Source organism: Neodiprion pinetum, chromosome 2 (assembly GCF_021155775.2).
Source record: "Neodiprion pinetum isolate iyNeoPine1 chromosome 2, iyNeoPine1.2, whole genome shotgun sequence".
NCBI lineage: Eukaryota > Metazoa > Arthropoda > Insecta > Hymenoptera > Diprionidae > Neodiprion > Neodiprion pinetum.
In genome coordinates, this window is record NC_060233.1 from 36,810,993 (window position 1) to 36,830,703 (window position 19,711).

The 19,711-nt window shown below is 40.7% G+C and overlaps 1 protein-coding gene across 11 annotated transcripts; it reads right to left on the reverse strand.

The window, feature by feature from the left end:
- Positions 1-277: 277 nt before the first annotated feature.
- LOC124211659 (band 7 protein AGAP004871) lies at positions 278-18,765 on the reverse strand. 11 transcript variants are annotated; one of them, XM_046610968.2, is made up of 10 exons: positions 18,655-18,765; positions 12,410-12,539; positions 6,885-6,994; positions 6,459-6,531; positions 4,427-4,509; positions 3,788-3,991; positions 3,476-3,531; positions 3,217-3,295; positions 3,044-3,145; positions 278-2,950 (listed from the first exon to the last, which is right to left on the reverse strand). In XM_046610968.2, the coding sequence occupies exons 2-10, from the start codon at positions 12,489-12,491 to the stop codon at positions 2,852-2,854; spliced, it is 888 nt and encodes a 295-aa protein (XP_046466924.1). In that variant the 5' UTR covers positions 12,492-12,539; positions 18,655-18,765; the 3' UTR covers positions 278-2,851. The 11 variants fall into 11 exon arrangements, with proteins under 11 accessions (XP_046466924.1, XP_046466919.1, XP_046466922.1 ...); XM_046610963.2 differs by lacking the exon at positions 18,655-18,765 and adding an exon at positions 18,575-18,604; XM_046610966.2 differs by lacking the exon at positions 18,655-18,765 and adding an exon at positions 14,712-14,818.
- Between the last annotated feature and the right edge of the window lie 946 nt (positions 18,766-19,711).

A 19,711-nucleotide genomic window follows, 5' to 3' on the forward strand; every position in this document is an offset into this window, starting at 1 on the left:
AGAGATTGCACGGCTTGTGACCACCGGATTATTCTAGTTTCATGCTGACTCTGTAACGAGGAGAGTTGCGGTCTGGAAAGGTGTTGTATTATCGCGAATCGCAAAGCGTGACGAAGTCCAACCTGTCGAGACTCTCTCGAATTCTAATTCTAATTCTAGATTTCGCTATCACATACCTTTCGTATTTGCAGGCAATTATAAGAGGGTATAGTTTATTTAACGAATTAACGTAATCAAGGTCTCGGATCGTTTAGGCTTCGGAATAACTTTGTGCAAGCTCGAAACACACATATTTATTTCAATCAAACGGTTTTACAAATCACGCACTGGGCACTAACAGCACAGTTTTCTTTTCCTCTTTCAATATCAGTTTTTATTTTTATACCTGAACGCGTGGTCTAACTACGGTTCGATTCGTTAAATGCTACGTCGTATTTATATGATATAATATACATCGTAGACGGTTTGTGAATCTGTAAAATTGTCCGAAGGTCTCGTGTATATATTTATTATACATGCCTATAATGTAAACGATCGATAAAATACACATAAACTACATACATGTACAATCTCAGTATCGATTTAAAGAGATAAGAATATCGGTTTTAAAAACACCTATAAGGAATATAAGTAACACGCTCGATTCGGTAGAGTTTTCAAAAAATTATTAAACTTATTTTCTCACAGTCGCGGCGGGTATAAAATTCTATTTCTAGATTCTATAGGGATAGACGTATAAAATGCGGTTTTAGTTTATCGCGTTTGAGTCACGTTTCCCCGCTTTTTAGCCTCGCCGCTAATTCAATATGCAATGAACGATATCTCGTACATCACAAAGTTTTTAGCATCAGTTTATGTAACAATTAGACGTATCGAAACGTTCAGAATCGATTTCGATTACAACATTATTATTATATCTCTTTCTTTCGCACAATACGAATATTTCCATCTAGAAATAAGTGTCTGAGATAATGCCTGACTGACGTATTAATCAGAACTAATTGTTTGCATGTAAGTTCACGCTTAAGATGCACAATTATCAACGTATTATTTGATATTAATTGGGATATATTATTCGGGCAATCGTGATTAAAATTATAATCCTATCACGTGTCAATCGCGTTGTGTTGTATTACAGCTCCAGGCGTTTAAGCCTCGATCACCGTATGATTGTTGAAATAAACTTCACTTGTTTTCATATATTTTTTTGTTATTAAGATTATCGTTTTTTCTAACACAGCCACTTAAATGAGTATGAATTTAGGACGCTTAAACCTACTGATAGGTCTGTTATTACACACGAAGTTTACACCACATTTACTTATAATGCGAGATGCTTAACGCTACGGCCTTTTCTTTTTTTTTTTTTTTGTTTGTTATCGACAAAATAAATTTCGTGCAAGTGTCAAATTCTCGCGTGCGAAAAATTCCGTTTATAGAGATACAACGAGCGTAGGAAAATGAGTAATCGATTAATGGGCCATAAAACACCCTCTGCAAAGTAATATCGAGTCGCGTTATTGAGGGTAAGAAAATATGATGGCTATGCATCAACTTGTATAATTTATTCCCCGTATATTCTACGCAAATGATGCGTCAAAATTATATATCACGACTGGCGGTTATCTAATCGCGAAATATTACATAATGAGATTTTAATTGCAGGGTAATGTGATTCTTTTTTTTCAATCTTGTATGTTCGTCATAAAGATTCTAACCAAATCTTATCTGCAACGTATGCTATGGAAATAACTAAAAATCGAAGAGATTGGAGTGTATATATCATTATATTTAACTTTCAACATCCTCTACCCAGGATGCGAATGACAAGTGTTTCGAACGCTGAGAGATAGAAAGAGGCATCTTTGCGATCGATACTTCACACAACGTCTAATGGTATGAGAACGTATGCGCCATAATACGACCTTTTCCACACGAAAAGGTAAGAAGGCGTGCCCTATTTGTATTTACGCGACAAAATATGAGGATACATTCAAAAATGTCGAAATTGAAAAATGGGTCAATTGAGAGTAAAAAGACGGTAAGCGCTGTCGGTGATGCCCTTTCGTAACAAACTTAATCAAAAATAATCACATTAACTTCTTTAAATTACGTTCGATATTATTATTCGATAATATAAAATTTTTTAAATTCTCCTCTGCTACTTTATACCATTTACAAATGTGATGAATAAAAATTAGTTTTCTTGCTAAAAGGGCGCGTACACCAAACGTAAGTCTTTTCACCTTTATTTATTTTTCGGTTAATTTTAGTGTAGAGATGCGTGTCAGAGAGCTTTTGTAGCGAATACGGCGAAATGCCATCGAATTTGCCTTTTTGTCACATTACGTCCTTATACCATTAGACACGCGATATCCGTTTATAAATAACGCTTGACGATTTCGAATAAATGATGCCCATACGAAATACATAGGAACCTCGTTATCCCTCGTATGTGGGTATATGTGCTGTACATGATTGCGAATAAATATTTCCTGTTTCCTTCAGGTGTATAGTTCAGTCGAGCGTTCTTTGTGCGGTTCGTCGAGAAACGTACAATTCCTTAAAATTCCATCACCAAGCTCGGCGATCCGTTTCACGAGTGGATAGCAGAGTTGACCAAATTCGTCAGGGGTTTTTCGGATGAAATAATTCATTATTAAGCTATTTAATGTCCGCCTGCTTTGCGATTTCCACTTTTTAAAGGTAGGTCAAGTACAACAGTGTCGCCAAATAAATCCTTCAACGTATCCGTCTAGCTCGAGGAGTACAATTTTACTCGAATCGTGAAAATTCGTCAGCATCGTTACGCTCGTCAGGGCGACCCGGACTTAAAATATGTGAAAACTTACTATAGCGCCTCTTTTGCCTTCATGAAATAAGTTATCATGTCGATGGGCAATGGGAATACGATAGTTGAATTCTTCTCCGCCGAAATCGTGTTCAAAGTCTAGAAATCAAATTTCACGACCGTGAATACACGTGCGGCAAATAGTGTGAAAATATAAGTTTCTGTTAAATAAAAAAAAAAAAAGTTACACACCTGAAGATACCGAAGCTGCAGGGCTGCGGGTGAATCTCCGATAACTTCAGAAGCCTCGCGCAGCGCTCTGCTGGCCTTTTGTTCTCCCTCGGCGGCGATCACCTTAATTGCCAAAAATAGTCGAGGAGTTAATTACCTCTAGATAAAATTTGTCAACTGAGATTTTGATTTACCTTAGCTCGTGCTTCACGGGCAGCTTCGGCCTCGGCGGCCATAGCTCTCTGAAGTTGAACTGGGAGACGGACGTCCTTGCTGTAAATTTAATAAAAATAATTACGCGGTCGAAATTCGAGGCGAATGAATAATTCCTAACTGCCTTTATCAATTTACAAAAATTGGCAGATTAAAATCAAACGAACGATAGTGCGTATTTGTCAACCTGCGACAGATTGACTATAGTGTCGTATTAATGCTGTCATGATAACCACTCACATTTCAACCCGTTCTACTTTAATCCCCCAGGTATCTGTAGCCTCGTCCAATGATATCTGCGTGAAAAAGATATATCGCGAATTAATTACGTGAAATGAACGAATTGGAATTAATCAAGCTTCCTGGCATGAAAAGCTTTCCGAAAATAAAGCTGCTGTTCAATTTGAAGCTAATGCAAGTGAAAGAATCCGTTGAACACTGTCTTTGAAAGCACGGATTGAAAATCGGAAAAGATCGTCGATCCATCGTAAGGACCAGGACCCCAACTGATTCGCGGATGAATGAAAATTGCAAGAGAATAAAATTACCGACCTGCATATTCCCCGAAATAGTCTCCCTCTCGCTGAGAATCTCGTGAAGTGGTCTTGTGCCCATGGTATTCCTGAGGGTTGTCTGAGCCAGGAGCCTGGTGCTGTGGTGGGCATTTTCAACGTTGGCTATGGATATAGTCGCGTTGTTCACTCGGTAGTAAACGACGGCGTCTACGGACACCGTAACACTGTCCTTCGTTAGGACCTGCGGAGTAAATAATTTTAATCGAATAATCGCTGCGAAATCAAGCAGAACTAATTATGAGTACTCGGAGTGGGATGGATCCACCAATCGATGGAACGTCACCGAATATTTCAATCGAGTGTTTTGCCATCGGAGAAAATTAAATAAAACCACCCTTTGCCAGTCGCTGATTAAACATTTTTGAATTATTTGCGGTGCGGTCGTAATTGTGAATCAATTACGGAGCGATTCGTGAAAATGTATATTGGAGATTTTCTGTGATTGAATTTGTATTCGAAGTGGATCGTTTTTTTTTCTTTGAATTCTCTTTTATGGTTCTTAAGTGCTTTGGGACGTTAGAGATTTTACAAAATTAGGTCCCTGAAGCTAGAGTGTATTATTGAATGACTAAAAACAAGAGGATGGCGTGAATTATTCTGATATATTTGAACTCACCTCCTGGGGTGGAACATCGTAGGTCCGGGTTCGTAGATCGACGCGTGCGTAGCAATCAATGCAGGGTAGAATGAAAAATATTCCTACAACAAAAGTGTAGCCGTTAATTTTTTTCCAAGATAAAAGTTTCGACGTGGTTTTCGGTTAAAGTTGGCGAGCTTTCGTTCAAAGTCATTCAACGATCTGAAGGATTCGTTGTTCATAGAAATGTCGTTAACGTAGTTGTGAATCACTAATTAGAAGATCTGCCAGGCTGAAAATAACGACAACAGTGCTTGATTATCCATATCATGAATTAATATTCAAATGCCGACGATACATCTCGGCTAGAGACGGAAAGTTTGTTCAATCCACGATACCAAGCAACCTAGTAAGGCGCATAGTTGGCTCACGATGGGCAAAGTTGTACGCCGACCGCCGTTAGTTTCATGGTGCATTAACTTCTCCTAATTAAAATGAAGGTAAAAGCAGTTCTGGGAAACACTGAATATTTCAGATAAAATTCGGAATAACTAAAGATCATCACGGCAGAATTCTGAAATAGAAGACACGCTTCAGCCTGGCTGACGTCAGACCAATACCTATAACAACGCGATTCGATTGCGAGCGTATACATATAATATTAGGCACTTGAAAGCGAAACAGATCCGCGACTCGAATAACAAAGAAACTTATTAAAATCACGGGAATAAATTCGGGTTGCCTTTGCCCGGTGCTATGCAGAATTATCGTTTGTATGCCTATGTATATATCCATCAAACATTTTTTCCTCCTTCTATTGCGATAGAGCTAGCGGCTTACGTTTGAAGCGATTATTCTGCTCCTTGTCTTTGTAGAGTATCAGCTTATTTTGAAGTATCGTTAGCAACGTTATATCTCGTCCTCCTTTCACGAGGGACGCTGGAAAAGTGCCTTCCAAGAAAATTCCAGATCGAATACACGTTATGCTTGCCTTTATTACTCTAGGAGCAATCTGAGAAGACATTGACTTTTATTGAAGCTTGCCGATAAATTGACCAAGAGGTAATTTTGTTGAAGGAACACAAAAATCGCAATCGGCTAACCCATCGAAGTCGATATTTACACTGTCGGTGAAACGAGGGTAAAAATAAACACCGAAGTCTCTTGAACAGAATATGGAGTTGAAAAGGAAGTTAATTATGGATAGCTCAACCTCCCGCTCGTCAATAATTAATTATCAACCTGTTGTACATAAAACGCTTGTTTTAGATTTAGCGAGGGCTAAAATAGTACACCTAGACATCGATCGCGTACTGTAAAATTTCATATGCTATGGGAGTAATTTTCGACATTGAGAAGCTAAAATATAACAATGCTGCAGCTTACGTAGACCCGGCCAAAACTCGGGCATTTGCGTGAAGAACGTTAATTCATTCTCAACCACAATATCGAAACTAATTCCAATTTACACTCAGAATTAACACTTTATTTTCAGCTGTTCCAAATCTGCGAACAAAGCCTCTAGCTAGCAACGAGTCGGAAACAAATGAAAAAACTTGAAAGAAAAAGATGTGCCTGTGTACCATGATTCACATAACAGGTCAATCGAAAAATAGCAATTCCTCCATCACCATAAGTTAGTATCAATTGACGACGGTCGTCGATACACTAAAATCATTTTTTCCTACGAAAAGTTCAGTAATTCTAAAAATATCTACAATACATACAACATCAACGAAAGCGTATTTTCTCCATATTTTGCGCAAGCTAACTCATTGAACCCCCCTCAAACAAAGGTGCGCCCCATCAGGCGTGGCAAACACTCACGGCACGAGAATAAACAAGAAACAAGAACCGCTACGTGCAACAAAGTCGTTGGGGCATCGGCTGATCGTGAGCTATCGATATTCCATCATCCTTTCGGCGTATCGTGTATCAAGAACCTTCGCTACGGAGTCAATTTTCAAAGGACGACAGTTTTTCCAGGACGAAAAGCTTGGCGTGGCTGCGGAATGACGTCACGGGTACTTCCAAAAGTCATTAGTCCAATTAATGTTAATCAACGACTCACCCGGTCCCTTCGCACCTCCAGAGAGAAGCCGACCCAGCCGGAATATCACCGCTCTCTCGTACTCCTGGACGACCTGCAACATTAACTAGATTAATCCCGGCTCACTCCGTGGGTTGCCAGAAGTAGTGGGTGCTTAAATTGCGCGTTGGACTACTCAAGCGTATGTATATTTTGCGTCGCTTAGCTTTTCACGGTTAGCCCGCTGCGCCGGGGACCAAATTTAATAGAGTCCATTTTACAAAGTAGATATACGTACAGGCGTACGAAGTCTTTGGAAATACTTGGAAGGCTTACGTCGGAAGACGAGTTCTTCGACGACCAATCCGTAAATGTTGACTATATTTTTAATCCACCGATTTCACGGATCCAAAGAAGGCCTACGACTTCTTTTGATTGCATATGTGTGGGTCCATAATGAGTTCGTACCTTGAAACAGACGAAGAGGGAGAAGGGCATTGTCAGGACAACGACAACCCAGGACAATGCGACAAGGATGTTGCCGCACGTTGTCGCGTCGTCGGTCCTTCTCTCTTCCGCTGAAACATCGAATCCCTTTTATTGTCATTGTATTCGGAATTGCTTCTCCTGTCCGTCGAGATGACTGCGTTGGGTACAACAATACGTTGGAACACAAGAGGTGCTCTGCGTCGCAGGGTGATTTCTTATCTTTGTCAGGGGAAGTACCTACCCGGGTGTAACGTGTATTCTTATACTACGCTTTCAAATCAGACTTCGTGTCAGATACTCCGGCAAATACTGAATTGTATCAATGGAGACGACGAACCATTTTCACGGGCGTTTATGCGTGAAGGGTTCAGATTTTTCCGGATTATCGTCGTGGGTACTTTAGTTATACTAATTGTCAGAAAAAGAAAACACTGTTCCTTTTTCTCTGATTTACTCTGTCGGCAGTATTGACCTTTAAACTTTTGCCTGCAACGATCTCATTGATGAATCAACAAAAGTATAGAATACAAATGTAAATATACGTTTTATTTGCGGAGGAATAAACGACACTGTACATACAAGAGCGGTTTTCTTCCCGTAGATACGAGCTCGATTTTTTCCCTGAAATATAAATAATCGAGCGACATGCAAAAAACTAGATGTAGAAACGTACTTGCAGATGAAATTTTAATCCGCACCTACTATACTGATATACGTGCCCTAGATGCATTATAGTAGTGGGAAATTGATGGGTGCAAAACACAACTCTAGCGCTTCCACCCCTCATCGGCGTAAAAAAATATTCTCTTCCGCACGCGAAACGGAAGGAATACCGTCGAGAATATAAAATATAGAGAAGCAACAACAATCTACCTGACTTTGATACTTCACCGTGCACACGCGTCTTGCGGAAAAGTAATGCGCAGATTTTCAACAGTTCACCCTGGACGATCGTACAATCCTCGAGTGCTTCACTTGCCACAGAGTCAAAATACAGGTCAGCGTGTCAAACCTACCCACTGGATTATATGGCTTTTGCTCGTCGTCGGCCATCTTCGGCTTTCTACCCTCCTTGGCGGATTCGCGTTTCCCTGGCCTAGACCGTCGCGATCGAGGACAACGGCGAGTAATGAACGTGGTTCGTCTAATCACGATTGAAACAAGGCGAGGGCGATGCGCTTGCCACAACACGGCGCCGAATGCTAGCTAAAATTTTCCTCCCCTGGCCGCCTAACCAACCCTTAGAAACGGACATGCGCCGAGAGGGAAACTCGGCGGCACAAGCCACGCTGGATATTATCCTGGTGCTGGTTTTGATACTTTACCGTTATATGCTCTATATCATAATTACTTCAGCCAGTCGCTCGTTGGGGCTGAAATGGTTTATTATTGTGGAACGATGCGTGGATATCAGTCTGCGCTCAATTTTATAGGCCCAAGATCGATATATCACGTGTAATCACATTTATGCATGCAGGCCTCATCGCTGCAAGCTTCCTGGATTCTCGCACTGTTTAGAAATGATGATTTTTCCGTAGTTGACAGGACTGGCTGAGTCTTTAAACCACTGAAGGAAGCAGTCACTTTACAGCGGATATTAAAAGTCAAGGATTTGGGGAGTGATTCAATCGGTACCATCGATCAAAGCAGAGTTAGAAACGAATCGCTTCATCGACCAAAGAAAAGGTACGATAATTAGGAAGAAAAAGAGGCCGGGAATTCTCAGCGATTTATTAATTTATGTTCGGAATTATCAAATCGACATCACGCTGCGCAGTCACTTTTCATACATTTATAAACTCAGGTTTGTTATATCGATTTAGAGAAACAGAGCATGCATGATACAGAACAATAGCCGCGAACTGCGCTTTGACTAACGTTGCATCGTATGTCGAAACTTTAGTCAGCTGATTGAGTTTCTCGTGATACGATTCTATGTTGCCCTGGTTGCATATCACGAATACGTGACGAGCTATTGTTCCTTACTCTCCATTGAAAATTTTACTTGGCATGGTATAAATATGAAACTGAACAATTCTAAGATTACAGGATAAATGAAAATTTGCATCATCCCGCTCTCTAATATTATCTCCTTTAAGCTTAGCTAGCTGACTCTCGAGATTGCGACGTACAGAATCCGGAAAATGATTTTTCCTCCGTACTTCGAAACCCAGAAAAGACGGCGCCGCTGGGTAAGGTAAACAGGGATGTCAAAATACTTTTAGCGGACAATTCAAAGTGCGATCGAATAACCCTCAAGAGAGAGAGAGAAAGAGAATCGTACGCGAGAGGCTTCTTTCTGATCTATTCAAACACCGTATAAACTGTACGACAGCCTTGAGGGAAGTGCCCGAGCCAAACATACATATATACATATATACATATATATATATATGTGTGTGTGTATGTATATGTACAATAGAGAGAGAGCTACTTGACAAATGTAGATACACTCATGGTGGCTATTTAATGCTCCATGGTCTATAGTCAATCCGCAGAAGGTCGATGCAGCAATTTACTTAACCCCCTGTGAGCATCGTCATGGCCGCCCTTCAAATATAGAATCGAGTATACCTTCCGAGCAATAATTCATACACTGGCTGTATACTGTTATATATTTATCTTCACAGTGGAAATTACCTGAGGGGTATAATTAAAGTTGATCTTGAAACCACGCCACGGGAATTGTTCTATCGGATTAGCGTCGATTACATATCTACAAAGTGAACGTTTGGTATTGGAAAATTTCATTCTGCGTAAGTATTCGGTTTTCCGAAGCGAACAGCGAACTTGCAAAAGTGTCTAACTAGCTTTATAATGGGATGCGATTAGTTTGAGGTGGTAAATAAATGCTAGAACCGAATGACAAAGAGACTCATTGGTGAATTGAAATTGGAAAATCGACATCGAATGAACTGATTCGAGGTCTACAACACAGAGTGAATTTCCGCTAATGCACAACTTCAAGTCAAAGTAAAATTCGCTTAAATAACATCGATCGTACAACTACAATTATATGTAACATCTATACAGGTACCTAAATATGATTCTATCAATCTACCCGGCACGTCGCCCATACATTTTGCTTGAATAATAAATTTCGTTCCTCTGAATTCGATGTCTACAAATCATTCTACTGCCTTCGTATTGATTTCATCAAAAGTGCCACCGATTAAATGGTTCTCGACAGTCTACTCGAAATGTCGCGCCATAACGACACCATTAGAAATCTGGTATTAGAGCCAACTAGATACACGCATTGAAACGGAGCTGATTGATCGCGTATCGGCATTGGCTGACCAAACGAGACTTGTAATACTGCCAAAATACTTATCAACTGCTTGAATTAGGTTCTATTTATTTTAACTCATATTCTGTTGCCTTCATTTAACGATATGCCTGGAACTGTCTGAAAGCTGAGTCTAGCAGTTGCTCTAAGCTTAAATAAATACATTGGTACGAGCACGAGTTAGTCAGTCGCGGCACAGTTTATCATCTGTAAAACTTCTACTCTGTTTCGTGTCTGAAATATCTCGTCTAAATTAAGTAGGCGAAAAGAAATTGTTTGCTAGAATAAAAGACGGAGATATGGGAATACTTGGGCAAAACGAAGTACTGAAATATTTTCAGTTAACAATAAGTATATTATTCTTTCTTATTGGCTTCCAGTTTTGCATCATTTTTATCGAAAATTTTAGTGATAATCAATTTTCATACGGTTGGAAATGTTAAGGACTCGGACCAAATCATTTCTTAACTGTATGAAGTCATTCCGTAAACGATTTTTTTTTTGTTTGGCTCCTAGAAATAAATGGATTCGTTTTGCAACGGTGAATGAAACTGACTTCAACACTCGAGGAAATGCTTGTTACAGTAAAAATGTGTATAATATGATTTGTCGAGCATGTACGTGAGGGTTTGGAGCAAATCTGTTCGTGGAACTGACGAATAAACCGATTGCCGTATCCTTTCGACTCGGTTATCTTACCTATTTTTCAGTACGACTGACTATTAGGATGTAAATAGTTGGGTGAGTGGAGAAGTGATAAAGGAAGATAGCTGACCTGATGAATCGAAAGGTAGAAATTTCGTCAACCTTCCTACCTTCTCCGTACATAGAAACTTGTCGCGATGTACCAGCTCGATTCGTCGACAGGGAAACTCTCGACGTTTGGCGGAAGAATCTCTCCGAACTGGATCGAGACATGATCGACACTACGCGTAGGAAGATGAAAAAAAAAAAAACCCGGTGACTCGGACCCAAGCGCAGGCGTTGTTGGATTTGATATTTATACTTTGCTAAGTGAGTTGAGTTTCGTTTATAAATGTATGCGATTACCTGCGTATACGTTCACAGCTCGCGTGTTCGGCTGACCTCACTAACTAGCCATAATCATCACACGTATGGGAATTCCGATAGCATTACACCGCGGACCTGCTACTGCTGTCCGATCGAATCCATAACAATGAGCTATTCTTTTTTTAAACTGGAAAAATGCCAGTCTACTGGACTTGGTCGATAGAATTCAAATCTCATAGTCAGTCAAGTACAGGGATATGTGTGTACATTAGACGCAAAAAATATTAGCCGAATTCTTGACAAGTCGTTACCTCGGTGCTTCAGGCATCGATGCGCCGCTGTATTGTTATTATTATTATTGTTGTTATTGTTATTATATATTTTGTTGTTTCCAGTACTTCTATCTACCGAGCACGAAAATTTGCGTAATTTCAACAATTTCAACGAGGCTTGAAGGCACGATAACCACAAGCGAATGCTATAAAAATAAAGATGGTCTAAAACTGATAATCAGCGAATAGTCATCTCATTATATAAATAATGATCCCAATCAAGACTCGCTATTTTTTTTCGCATCAAACAATTTACAATTTATCCGTCCAAGCTGTCGTACGAAATGGCGAGTTATGTTATCGATGGCCGCTTGTAAAATAGCTTTACAAAATTACTGCCCGTGCACCATTTCATTCAAAATTATTCTACCCCTACCAAACACGGCGAGTCGTTAAGGATTAATTTTTAATGAAGTTACCCATTCGAATGTATTTGTGCCTGTATTATGAACATAAGTGTGGTGAGTGGACTGGCCTAATCTCTCTTTGTTCCGAAAGTTATAATCGTGTACAATCCTGTACAAGAGAAAAATAAATAAATAACGCTTAAACGATTGCAAAGGTCGTAGAGGAATGGGATTAAATTTTTAAGTACTCAGGTTCTATTCAAACAGCATATTGCAATACAAATCGATAGGATTTAGCAAGTATGTAAAAGAAAAAAAATTGTTTGCCAACCCGTAGAAAAATATGCACGCAGTATCCAGAAACACCGAAAACAGATTTACTGGAAGACTGTATCTTCGGTCATCTCGGTTTACCGAGCGTGCTTTTTATCTTCAAAGTTGCATATTCTGGCATAAAAGACAGAGTCTTTTGACGCCGTCATATCGCGCGTTTCCTACAACACAAGCATATTAATTAACACTTACCACCGATCACGTGCTTCCGAATGTCGTCGGGACGTCCGTTGACGCTGATTACAGCGTTGCTTGTGTTATTCATGGTTGTCATAGGAAGCGCAATTTCAGCCGGATTGATACGAGCTTCGAAACCCGCCACCTGTCAAAAACAATGCTAGATTAATTCAAGTCCAAGTCCCACCGCAAGGGATGAGATACGTCAAGTATCCATTATAGACGCGATGTAACACGTCAATCAAGCTTCTCATTCCGGTTGACATTCGGTCACGTGTTGGTAAACAATCCCTGTCCTATCGATATTTTCAGTTCTGGCAGCGGCTAGAGGATCGACAAATACACGCATGATAATAGCTTTCGGCAAATTATTGGCGTACGTTGAACTAGTTCCGAGTTAAAAAACGCTACCGGGTAATTTTCAGCTGATTGCGAGTGACGTGCGTGACGACAGTTGTACGAGAGACACGTATCTTTCGTGGTAAAAGCTGTATCGATTGCGGTCATATTTACTTATAGGTATACCGAATGCGTCCTCAAGTCACCCTCGAAGACTTTTTTTGGTTTTCTCGTCAACTTCGAACCTTACTCAGAGCTTTTAAAGAACAATCGACCAGCAGACAGACACAATCGAATTTTCATCACGTCGCATGCATGATAATCAACGCAATTCACTTTGGTATCATATTCTAGACTAATCGATACTCACTGACGGTTGAATTTTCGTCAATGAAACACGAAGAAGACCGTAACGTTATTGGATTTTACCAATATTTCCAATAAATTAAACCCCACTCACTTTCAGTGCCCCTTTTATTTTTAAGCTCACATCGCAAGGAGATCAGTGCGAATTTCCAAACCTGCACTTTCACACCGTTCTTTCCCAGTTAACTCAAATCGATTATCTCCAGATTTGATCATTCGACAGGGTGGTGTGTGCAAAGGGAAGAGAAGCTACCTCACGAATTAGAGTGTATTCTATCACCGTACGAAGATCGAAATAAGGGAGATCGGTATTTTCTTATTATTGGAATAAAAATACGACGCCTAACGGGGAAGTAATGCGGCCATCAAAACTCCGTTAGAACCCATACACACGCAAATTATACCTACACCTATTCCGGAGGGCTCGGAAGAGGCAGGTAATTGTTTTTTCTGCATGACCAAGTTTTATCCACTCGTACAACTTTGCCGGATAAAAAGCTTCTCGCGAATGACTGACTCTCGAATTTCGTTCGCCGTGCGATATTAACTACTGTAGGTTGAATCGAGCCCCGGAGAGAACTTCGTTTTGGAAGAACAACCGTATTTGTTCGTAAAATTCGACGCAGTCGCTCCCCGGTTTCACTTTCATTGTCAGTGTTCGATACGAAGTGAGGATCCCGAATTGAATCTACCGGATCTGGTGCTTCAACATTCGTTACCGATACGAAATTTTTCCCAAAACCAAACTCAAAGCGGAGAATAGTTGAATCTGTTGAACTTCGAACGAAACGCCAAGAGAACTGGAGAATTATGTGATCGTGGAACGATAGTTGGGTTGACTTGCCGACGATAAAGAGGGACAGGGAAAAATAGTAATTGTCGAGTCAATATCCCGATTAACGATCACTCGTCCAACAGTCCGGGGGTTTGAAACGTCGCGCACATAGGTGGATGGGTATTCATTAGGGGACAAAAATATCCCCCAATCGATGTGGGTACTCATGGGGTAAAAACAGACGGTCTTGGGTTTATATAAAGTTGAAACAATACACGCAATGCATACATGCATGTACGCGTGATCTGTTTGCTTATGGTTTCGAAGCGTAGAAGGGAAAACAACAGCAGAAACGATGAAGAATTGTTTGAATAATTAACAATTAGCTTATTTTACGCAGAAAATAACAAAGTTGCGATTACTAGTATAGCACGAAAAGCTGAAGCCTACGTTCGGTTGCATAAAAAAGAAAATTGCCAAGCAGCTACGCACAGACAATATCGCCTGGGAAGCTATTTCAAACTTCCATGTAACGACAGGTTATATTAGAGTGACCTAAGACAATCGAGATGCGTATGTCGCCTAGGTACTTTACGAAGCACAACTTACCATTTGACGTGAAAATTCGTTATTCGTAATTCTTTAACAAAATGACACGTGAATTTAATTCAAAAATAACTAGGAACGATTGAGACAGAAGTAATCACAAATATGAAAAAAATTACATAATCGCAATTGAAAGTCGGAGACCACGCCGAGTTTAAACTGACTAGTTTTCATCAACGTGCACAGCCAAGTACGAGCAATACTAGGGGTGGGAAAAAAAACTCTAGTCACCTTGACTGATGTATCGTCGACGGAGCCAACGCGATGAATGCCACTGACGCCGAGGCGTCGCGGCGCTCAGGTACGAGCGCCGTTCGAACTAAGGGTAAACACCGAAGCCGCGCAGTTAATATCTCGAATATTACTTATCGGATGGCCCGGCGCGATAATCTGTAGGACTGCCCTGTCGCAGTACTTTGTTTTTCTATTCAGCCGAAATCACTTCCGGTTTCGATCGACACCCCTCAAACAGATGTAGAATCAATTTTCCCACGAAATTCTAGCCGGGATGAAATTTCGACGATTTCAATGGTTCGCCGGAATTATGATTACTTTTTTTTTTGAAAAACTCTCAACATTATTAGAATATAGCTGCAGCGCATTTGTATGAAGACATTGATACATGGTAATTTTTACACGCATCACGTGCCGAATCTTCGTAAACAAGGTTTTAAAAAGCTTTGTATTTGGAAAGTAGATTCATTTTCAAACGGGAAATAGATACCTATTCTAATATTTTTGTACGTAAGCGGGGATGCGGTTCGAAATTTTTCCACGTACAAATGACTGATGAGAAATTGTGGTATGAAACTTGTGTGATGGAAACCCGATGTGCGAAGAAATCCTACGTGAAGTGCGAACAAAGATCCAACGATCAATGATGTATGCTGGCAGACTGTGACAACCAATTTTTATATTAAATATCTATATCTACTTACAAAGAAAAACAAATATATATTTCAGACCCCATTTCCTCCTACTCTTCGTTATCAGATAATAACTAACCGGATGCGACAATACGACAATTATTTAGAATAGCATTAATTTCAGGGTGGCGTATAAATACGCATTGACAATAACATGTTGAATAATTGATACGTAGCGTTTTCGAGTTGTAGCGGAACAGTTGTGCTTCTGGATGGACGGAGGGTTTGAAAAACATATGATAATCGAAAATCAAACGTAACCCGCCCACTTCCGTACAACATCTCGTATCGCGATTGCATTTATTCCTGTATCGCTTCTGCACCTTATATCCTGACAATGTAGATATCGATTTGACTTTTACGAACGAGGTCGGGTGTCGAGATCGACTCCCGGATATATTATGAAGGGGTGAATATCCAGCGCCGTCACGACAAGTTTCCATGGTGAGGCTATTATTTCCACCATTTCTATTTTTAGTACAGCAGTAAAAGTGCGCCGATTGCCACATTGACGGGTCTGAATAAACGATTTTTCATAAAAAAATACTCGGCAACCGATCGCGAGCGATTCTCTAGATCAGGACGGCAAACAAACATGTCACGATCGGGATACGGATCGAATGCTTCAAGACTGGTTGTAGAGAATAAACGATCGTAGGTTAATTATTTACCGCAATAATTTAATGGCAGGTGGATAGTGGATTGAATTTTAACCGAAAATGCCATTCGTAAAAAGCTCTATTTCAACCTGTGCCGCAATCCAGGTAAAAGTAAAAAGCAAGGGTTGTAGGTCTTACGTTGCAATGAAAATACAACATATTCAGTGAAAAAGCTGTGGCTGTTTATTTTTTAATAAATTGTCGAATCGTGGTTGTATTTTTTAGACGCAAAGACGCTTACTTCTCTTCTTAGTTTTTGTGTTTACCATTGGAAATTGAACGCGTCGTTTTCGAAGTCACTGACATACCTAGTTTTATTATGGACTTGGGGGGCCGCCAGATTTTTATCACTTACAAAGGAATCGCGAATTCAAGAACGTTGAAAAACACTGCTATAAGCTATCCAACATTCGTCACGCACCGTGAAACATGTCAGGATTGTACATATAAGATATGAGTGCTTATGTAGTTCTGGGAAGGGTTAATATTACATATGAGAAAATGGCAGTTGGGGCAACGGGTAATTCTGACCTCTACACCATTCTGTGACCGTGGCTTACTTGTCGGCCCAAAGACACGTGGCACCTCGTCGACAAGGTATGAATTACCACGTCATCAAAATATGCTATATACCTGCACTATACGTGGCGTTTTTTAAATCTCGTTCACGTCTATCACGTCTTACCTAATTAAGCAACATTCGCGTCAATTCTGAGAACATAAGCATCGAGTATAACTGGATTTCCCCGAGCAACGATGCTATATATGTACGTATCAAAACTAACACCAAGCTAACTCAAGAATCGGCGGCGTGTGGAAACTGATTGCACAAAGTAATTAAGCTGGCAGACGCTGGAAGACTTGAATACGTGTTTGTTTGTGGAAATTTTTATCGCGTGATGATGTTACATAATTTTTTTCAGGCGATACGATTCTTCCGACTCTCGCTGAGCAGCAACGACTGGAAATTTTGTCCAAAAATTAACAGATATGACTGTGAAATACAAATTTTTAACGTATGAATATTATGTTCCTTTTTTTATTGCAAAGTTCATCGTTTTGTCGATTTCGTATAAGAACACTGAGATGTTGTCTACGCCTGAATCAAATCTTGGGTCGAAAGTGATCACATCCGATTCATTACACCACGAACAAACGCCGGGTACCAAATCCTTCAAAGCCCGCCAGAGATGTTAGGATGAGTTTCATACCACGGGTGTCTTAAACCAAAAGCTTTTTTTATACAAGCATATATTCTGATAACGGTCAAAATATAACAACAATTATTTTTATTGTCTTGTAGGACAAACGTTCAACCTTCTTCACTTCCGTGCAAACTTTCACCATTCATCTGAACAGACGAATGCTTTACCACGAACGACAGAATCAGTCTGCGACGGATGCTGTACCTCAGGGCCCAATTGCAGATTTGAGCGGAAAAAAAGCGATTGAACACGCATTCATCTAGACTCGGGTATTAATGCTACAAGTCCCGACTCTCTTCGTCGCTTCTTTTGCCTCACCTGCGAAACCCAGCTTCAAGTGCACATATGTATACCATGGGTTATATTTCTAATGTGTTTATGTTTTAAGGTATCAGGAGTTGCCTAATGACATGGAAACTAATTTCGATGCGAGCGAATGTCTGTAGAAAAAGTTTTATGGGTAGAGAGACGGACGTCGAAATAATCAAGATCACCATGATTAACATTGAAGCTTAGTTTCTTCTGGATGAAATGCGCTCGCTTAAGACCTGAGACTCTACTGAGTCTCTGTGCCGACTTCATTTTCACTCATATATATATGTATATATTTATTTTTTCTCTTGTACCCAAGCTGATTGAAAAAAAGTTTTTCACGATCTCCGAAAAATCTTGAGCTATTTTTGTACCCCGAGAGCTTAACTTTCCCGATTCTGCAGAGCTCGCGATGATAGCTGGAAGCTACTGCGACCTGGTGAACGTAGCGCAAACTGATGCGAGCTCGAGAATTTCAGCTACGGTATAATCGAGCTCTACATTGGGCACGCACGAATCGATTCGACCTCTTCCAAATAGGAACGATTGCGTGGCCTTACACTAGCGCCTCGTTAAAGTAATTTAAACATTTTCTGAAGATTCCATGAATTCGATTGCTTAACTGTAATACTTCCTAGGGAGTTCAGTTCTGGAAATCAAAATCATGAGCTAAAAATTAATTTATAACGATTTTATTTCGTTTCCAAATCCTTGTCTCATCAACGAGGCTCAATAGAAACCTGTTTTACACTTGTTCAGACGCTTTAGCAATTCATTCGCATATTTTGGCTAAGCACCGAAATAAAATAAGAAAACTTAAACGTCTTCATTAGTCTGCACAACATGAATATTGCAAATAGAGTTTGCTCACAGTCTTAGCGATTCGTAAACTTGCTCATGAATATTTAAAAGTCACGTTCGATTCTATTTTGAGACCAAAACTGAGCAACTTATTCTATACACCGGTAAACAAATACGGCGATACTAATTACCTTAAAATTGACCATTTTTCGATTGAAATTAGCTCTCCCAGTCCACTGATCGCTTGTTACGAGGCGGCTGAAAAACATACCTTTTGATATCGGCCAAGCTGAAGTTGAAGCGACACAAACGAACTGTTCGAGGCTAATTCTCGCCTCGACACTGTGTTGAAAAAAAAAAAAAATTGTCACGCGTACCTAATTCCGACAACGTATACGCGTGTAGAAGTAACGACGGTGCGAATTGTTCGGCGTCAAAGGCAATACAAGAGGCGCGAGCGTTGACAACACAAAGCTGTTTGTCGCTAGGCCGGATCGATCAGCCAGAGTTTTGCCTCAAGTTTTGTTCGCGATTAATACGAGATAGGTACGACCTAGGCAGAAGTCTACAGTCTCTATACCTTGGGCTCACTAGCCGACAAGAGACGCCAAGCGTTATACGCCGTGGATGGCGCGTATACAGAGGCTTCGACGTGCAGAGGGTGCAGGATGAAAGAAACGCGCGGCATCATCGCGTCAGAAATTTGATTTCAGAGTGGCTTCCGCCGTTCAACGGGACGACAAAGAGCTTTTCGTATAAAAACGAGGGTAAAAGATCCACGGCGATTCATGCCGGGATCGTATTAAGACGCGTACAGGGGCGTTGGGGGAAATAATCCATAACGCGGACCACGCAACGAGGGCGGTTTGAAAGCTCGTAAAATTGCTGCCACGCCGGGGATTTCATCCCCGTCGGATACGTTTCTCGGCATTTACGAGTCGTGGACCTCGCTGGCGCCGGTCTGACGATTCTGCGTTGGTCGCGATGCCAAGGCCTCTGGCCTTCTCCTCTCCGCCTCGTGTCGACGAGTGACGTCAGTGGCTGAAGCTCCGTGACTCTCGTTGCGTCGTACCCTTTCGGACGGCTATTATTACGCCGCGTACACAGGCCTTTCGGATTTCACCATTTCTTGTCAGGCGGAGCGGGCGAGGACCTTCTTTTGTCGAAAACAACCCCTGGGGAGCAGCCGGCTAAATACCTGCACCATTGGGGAAATTTACGGTCAGTTTCTCGAGGGCTGCGCCGACAAGATCAAACGGCTGATCAAATTCTCCAGTCGGGTTGGTTTATCCCTGATCAGCAATCAATTTCTGGTCCAACTATGCGTG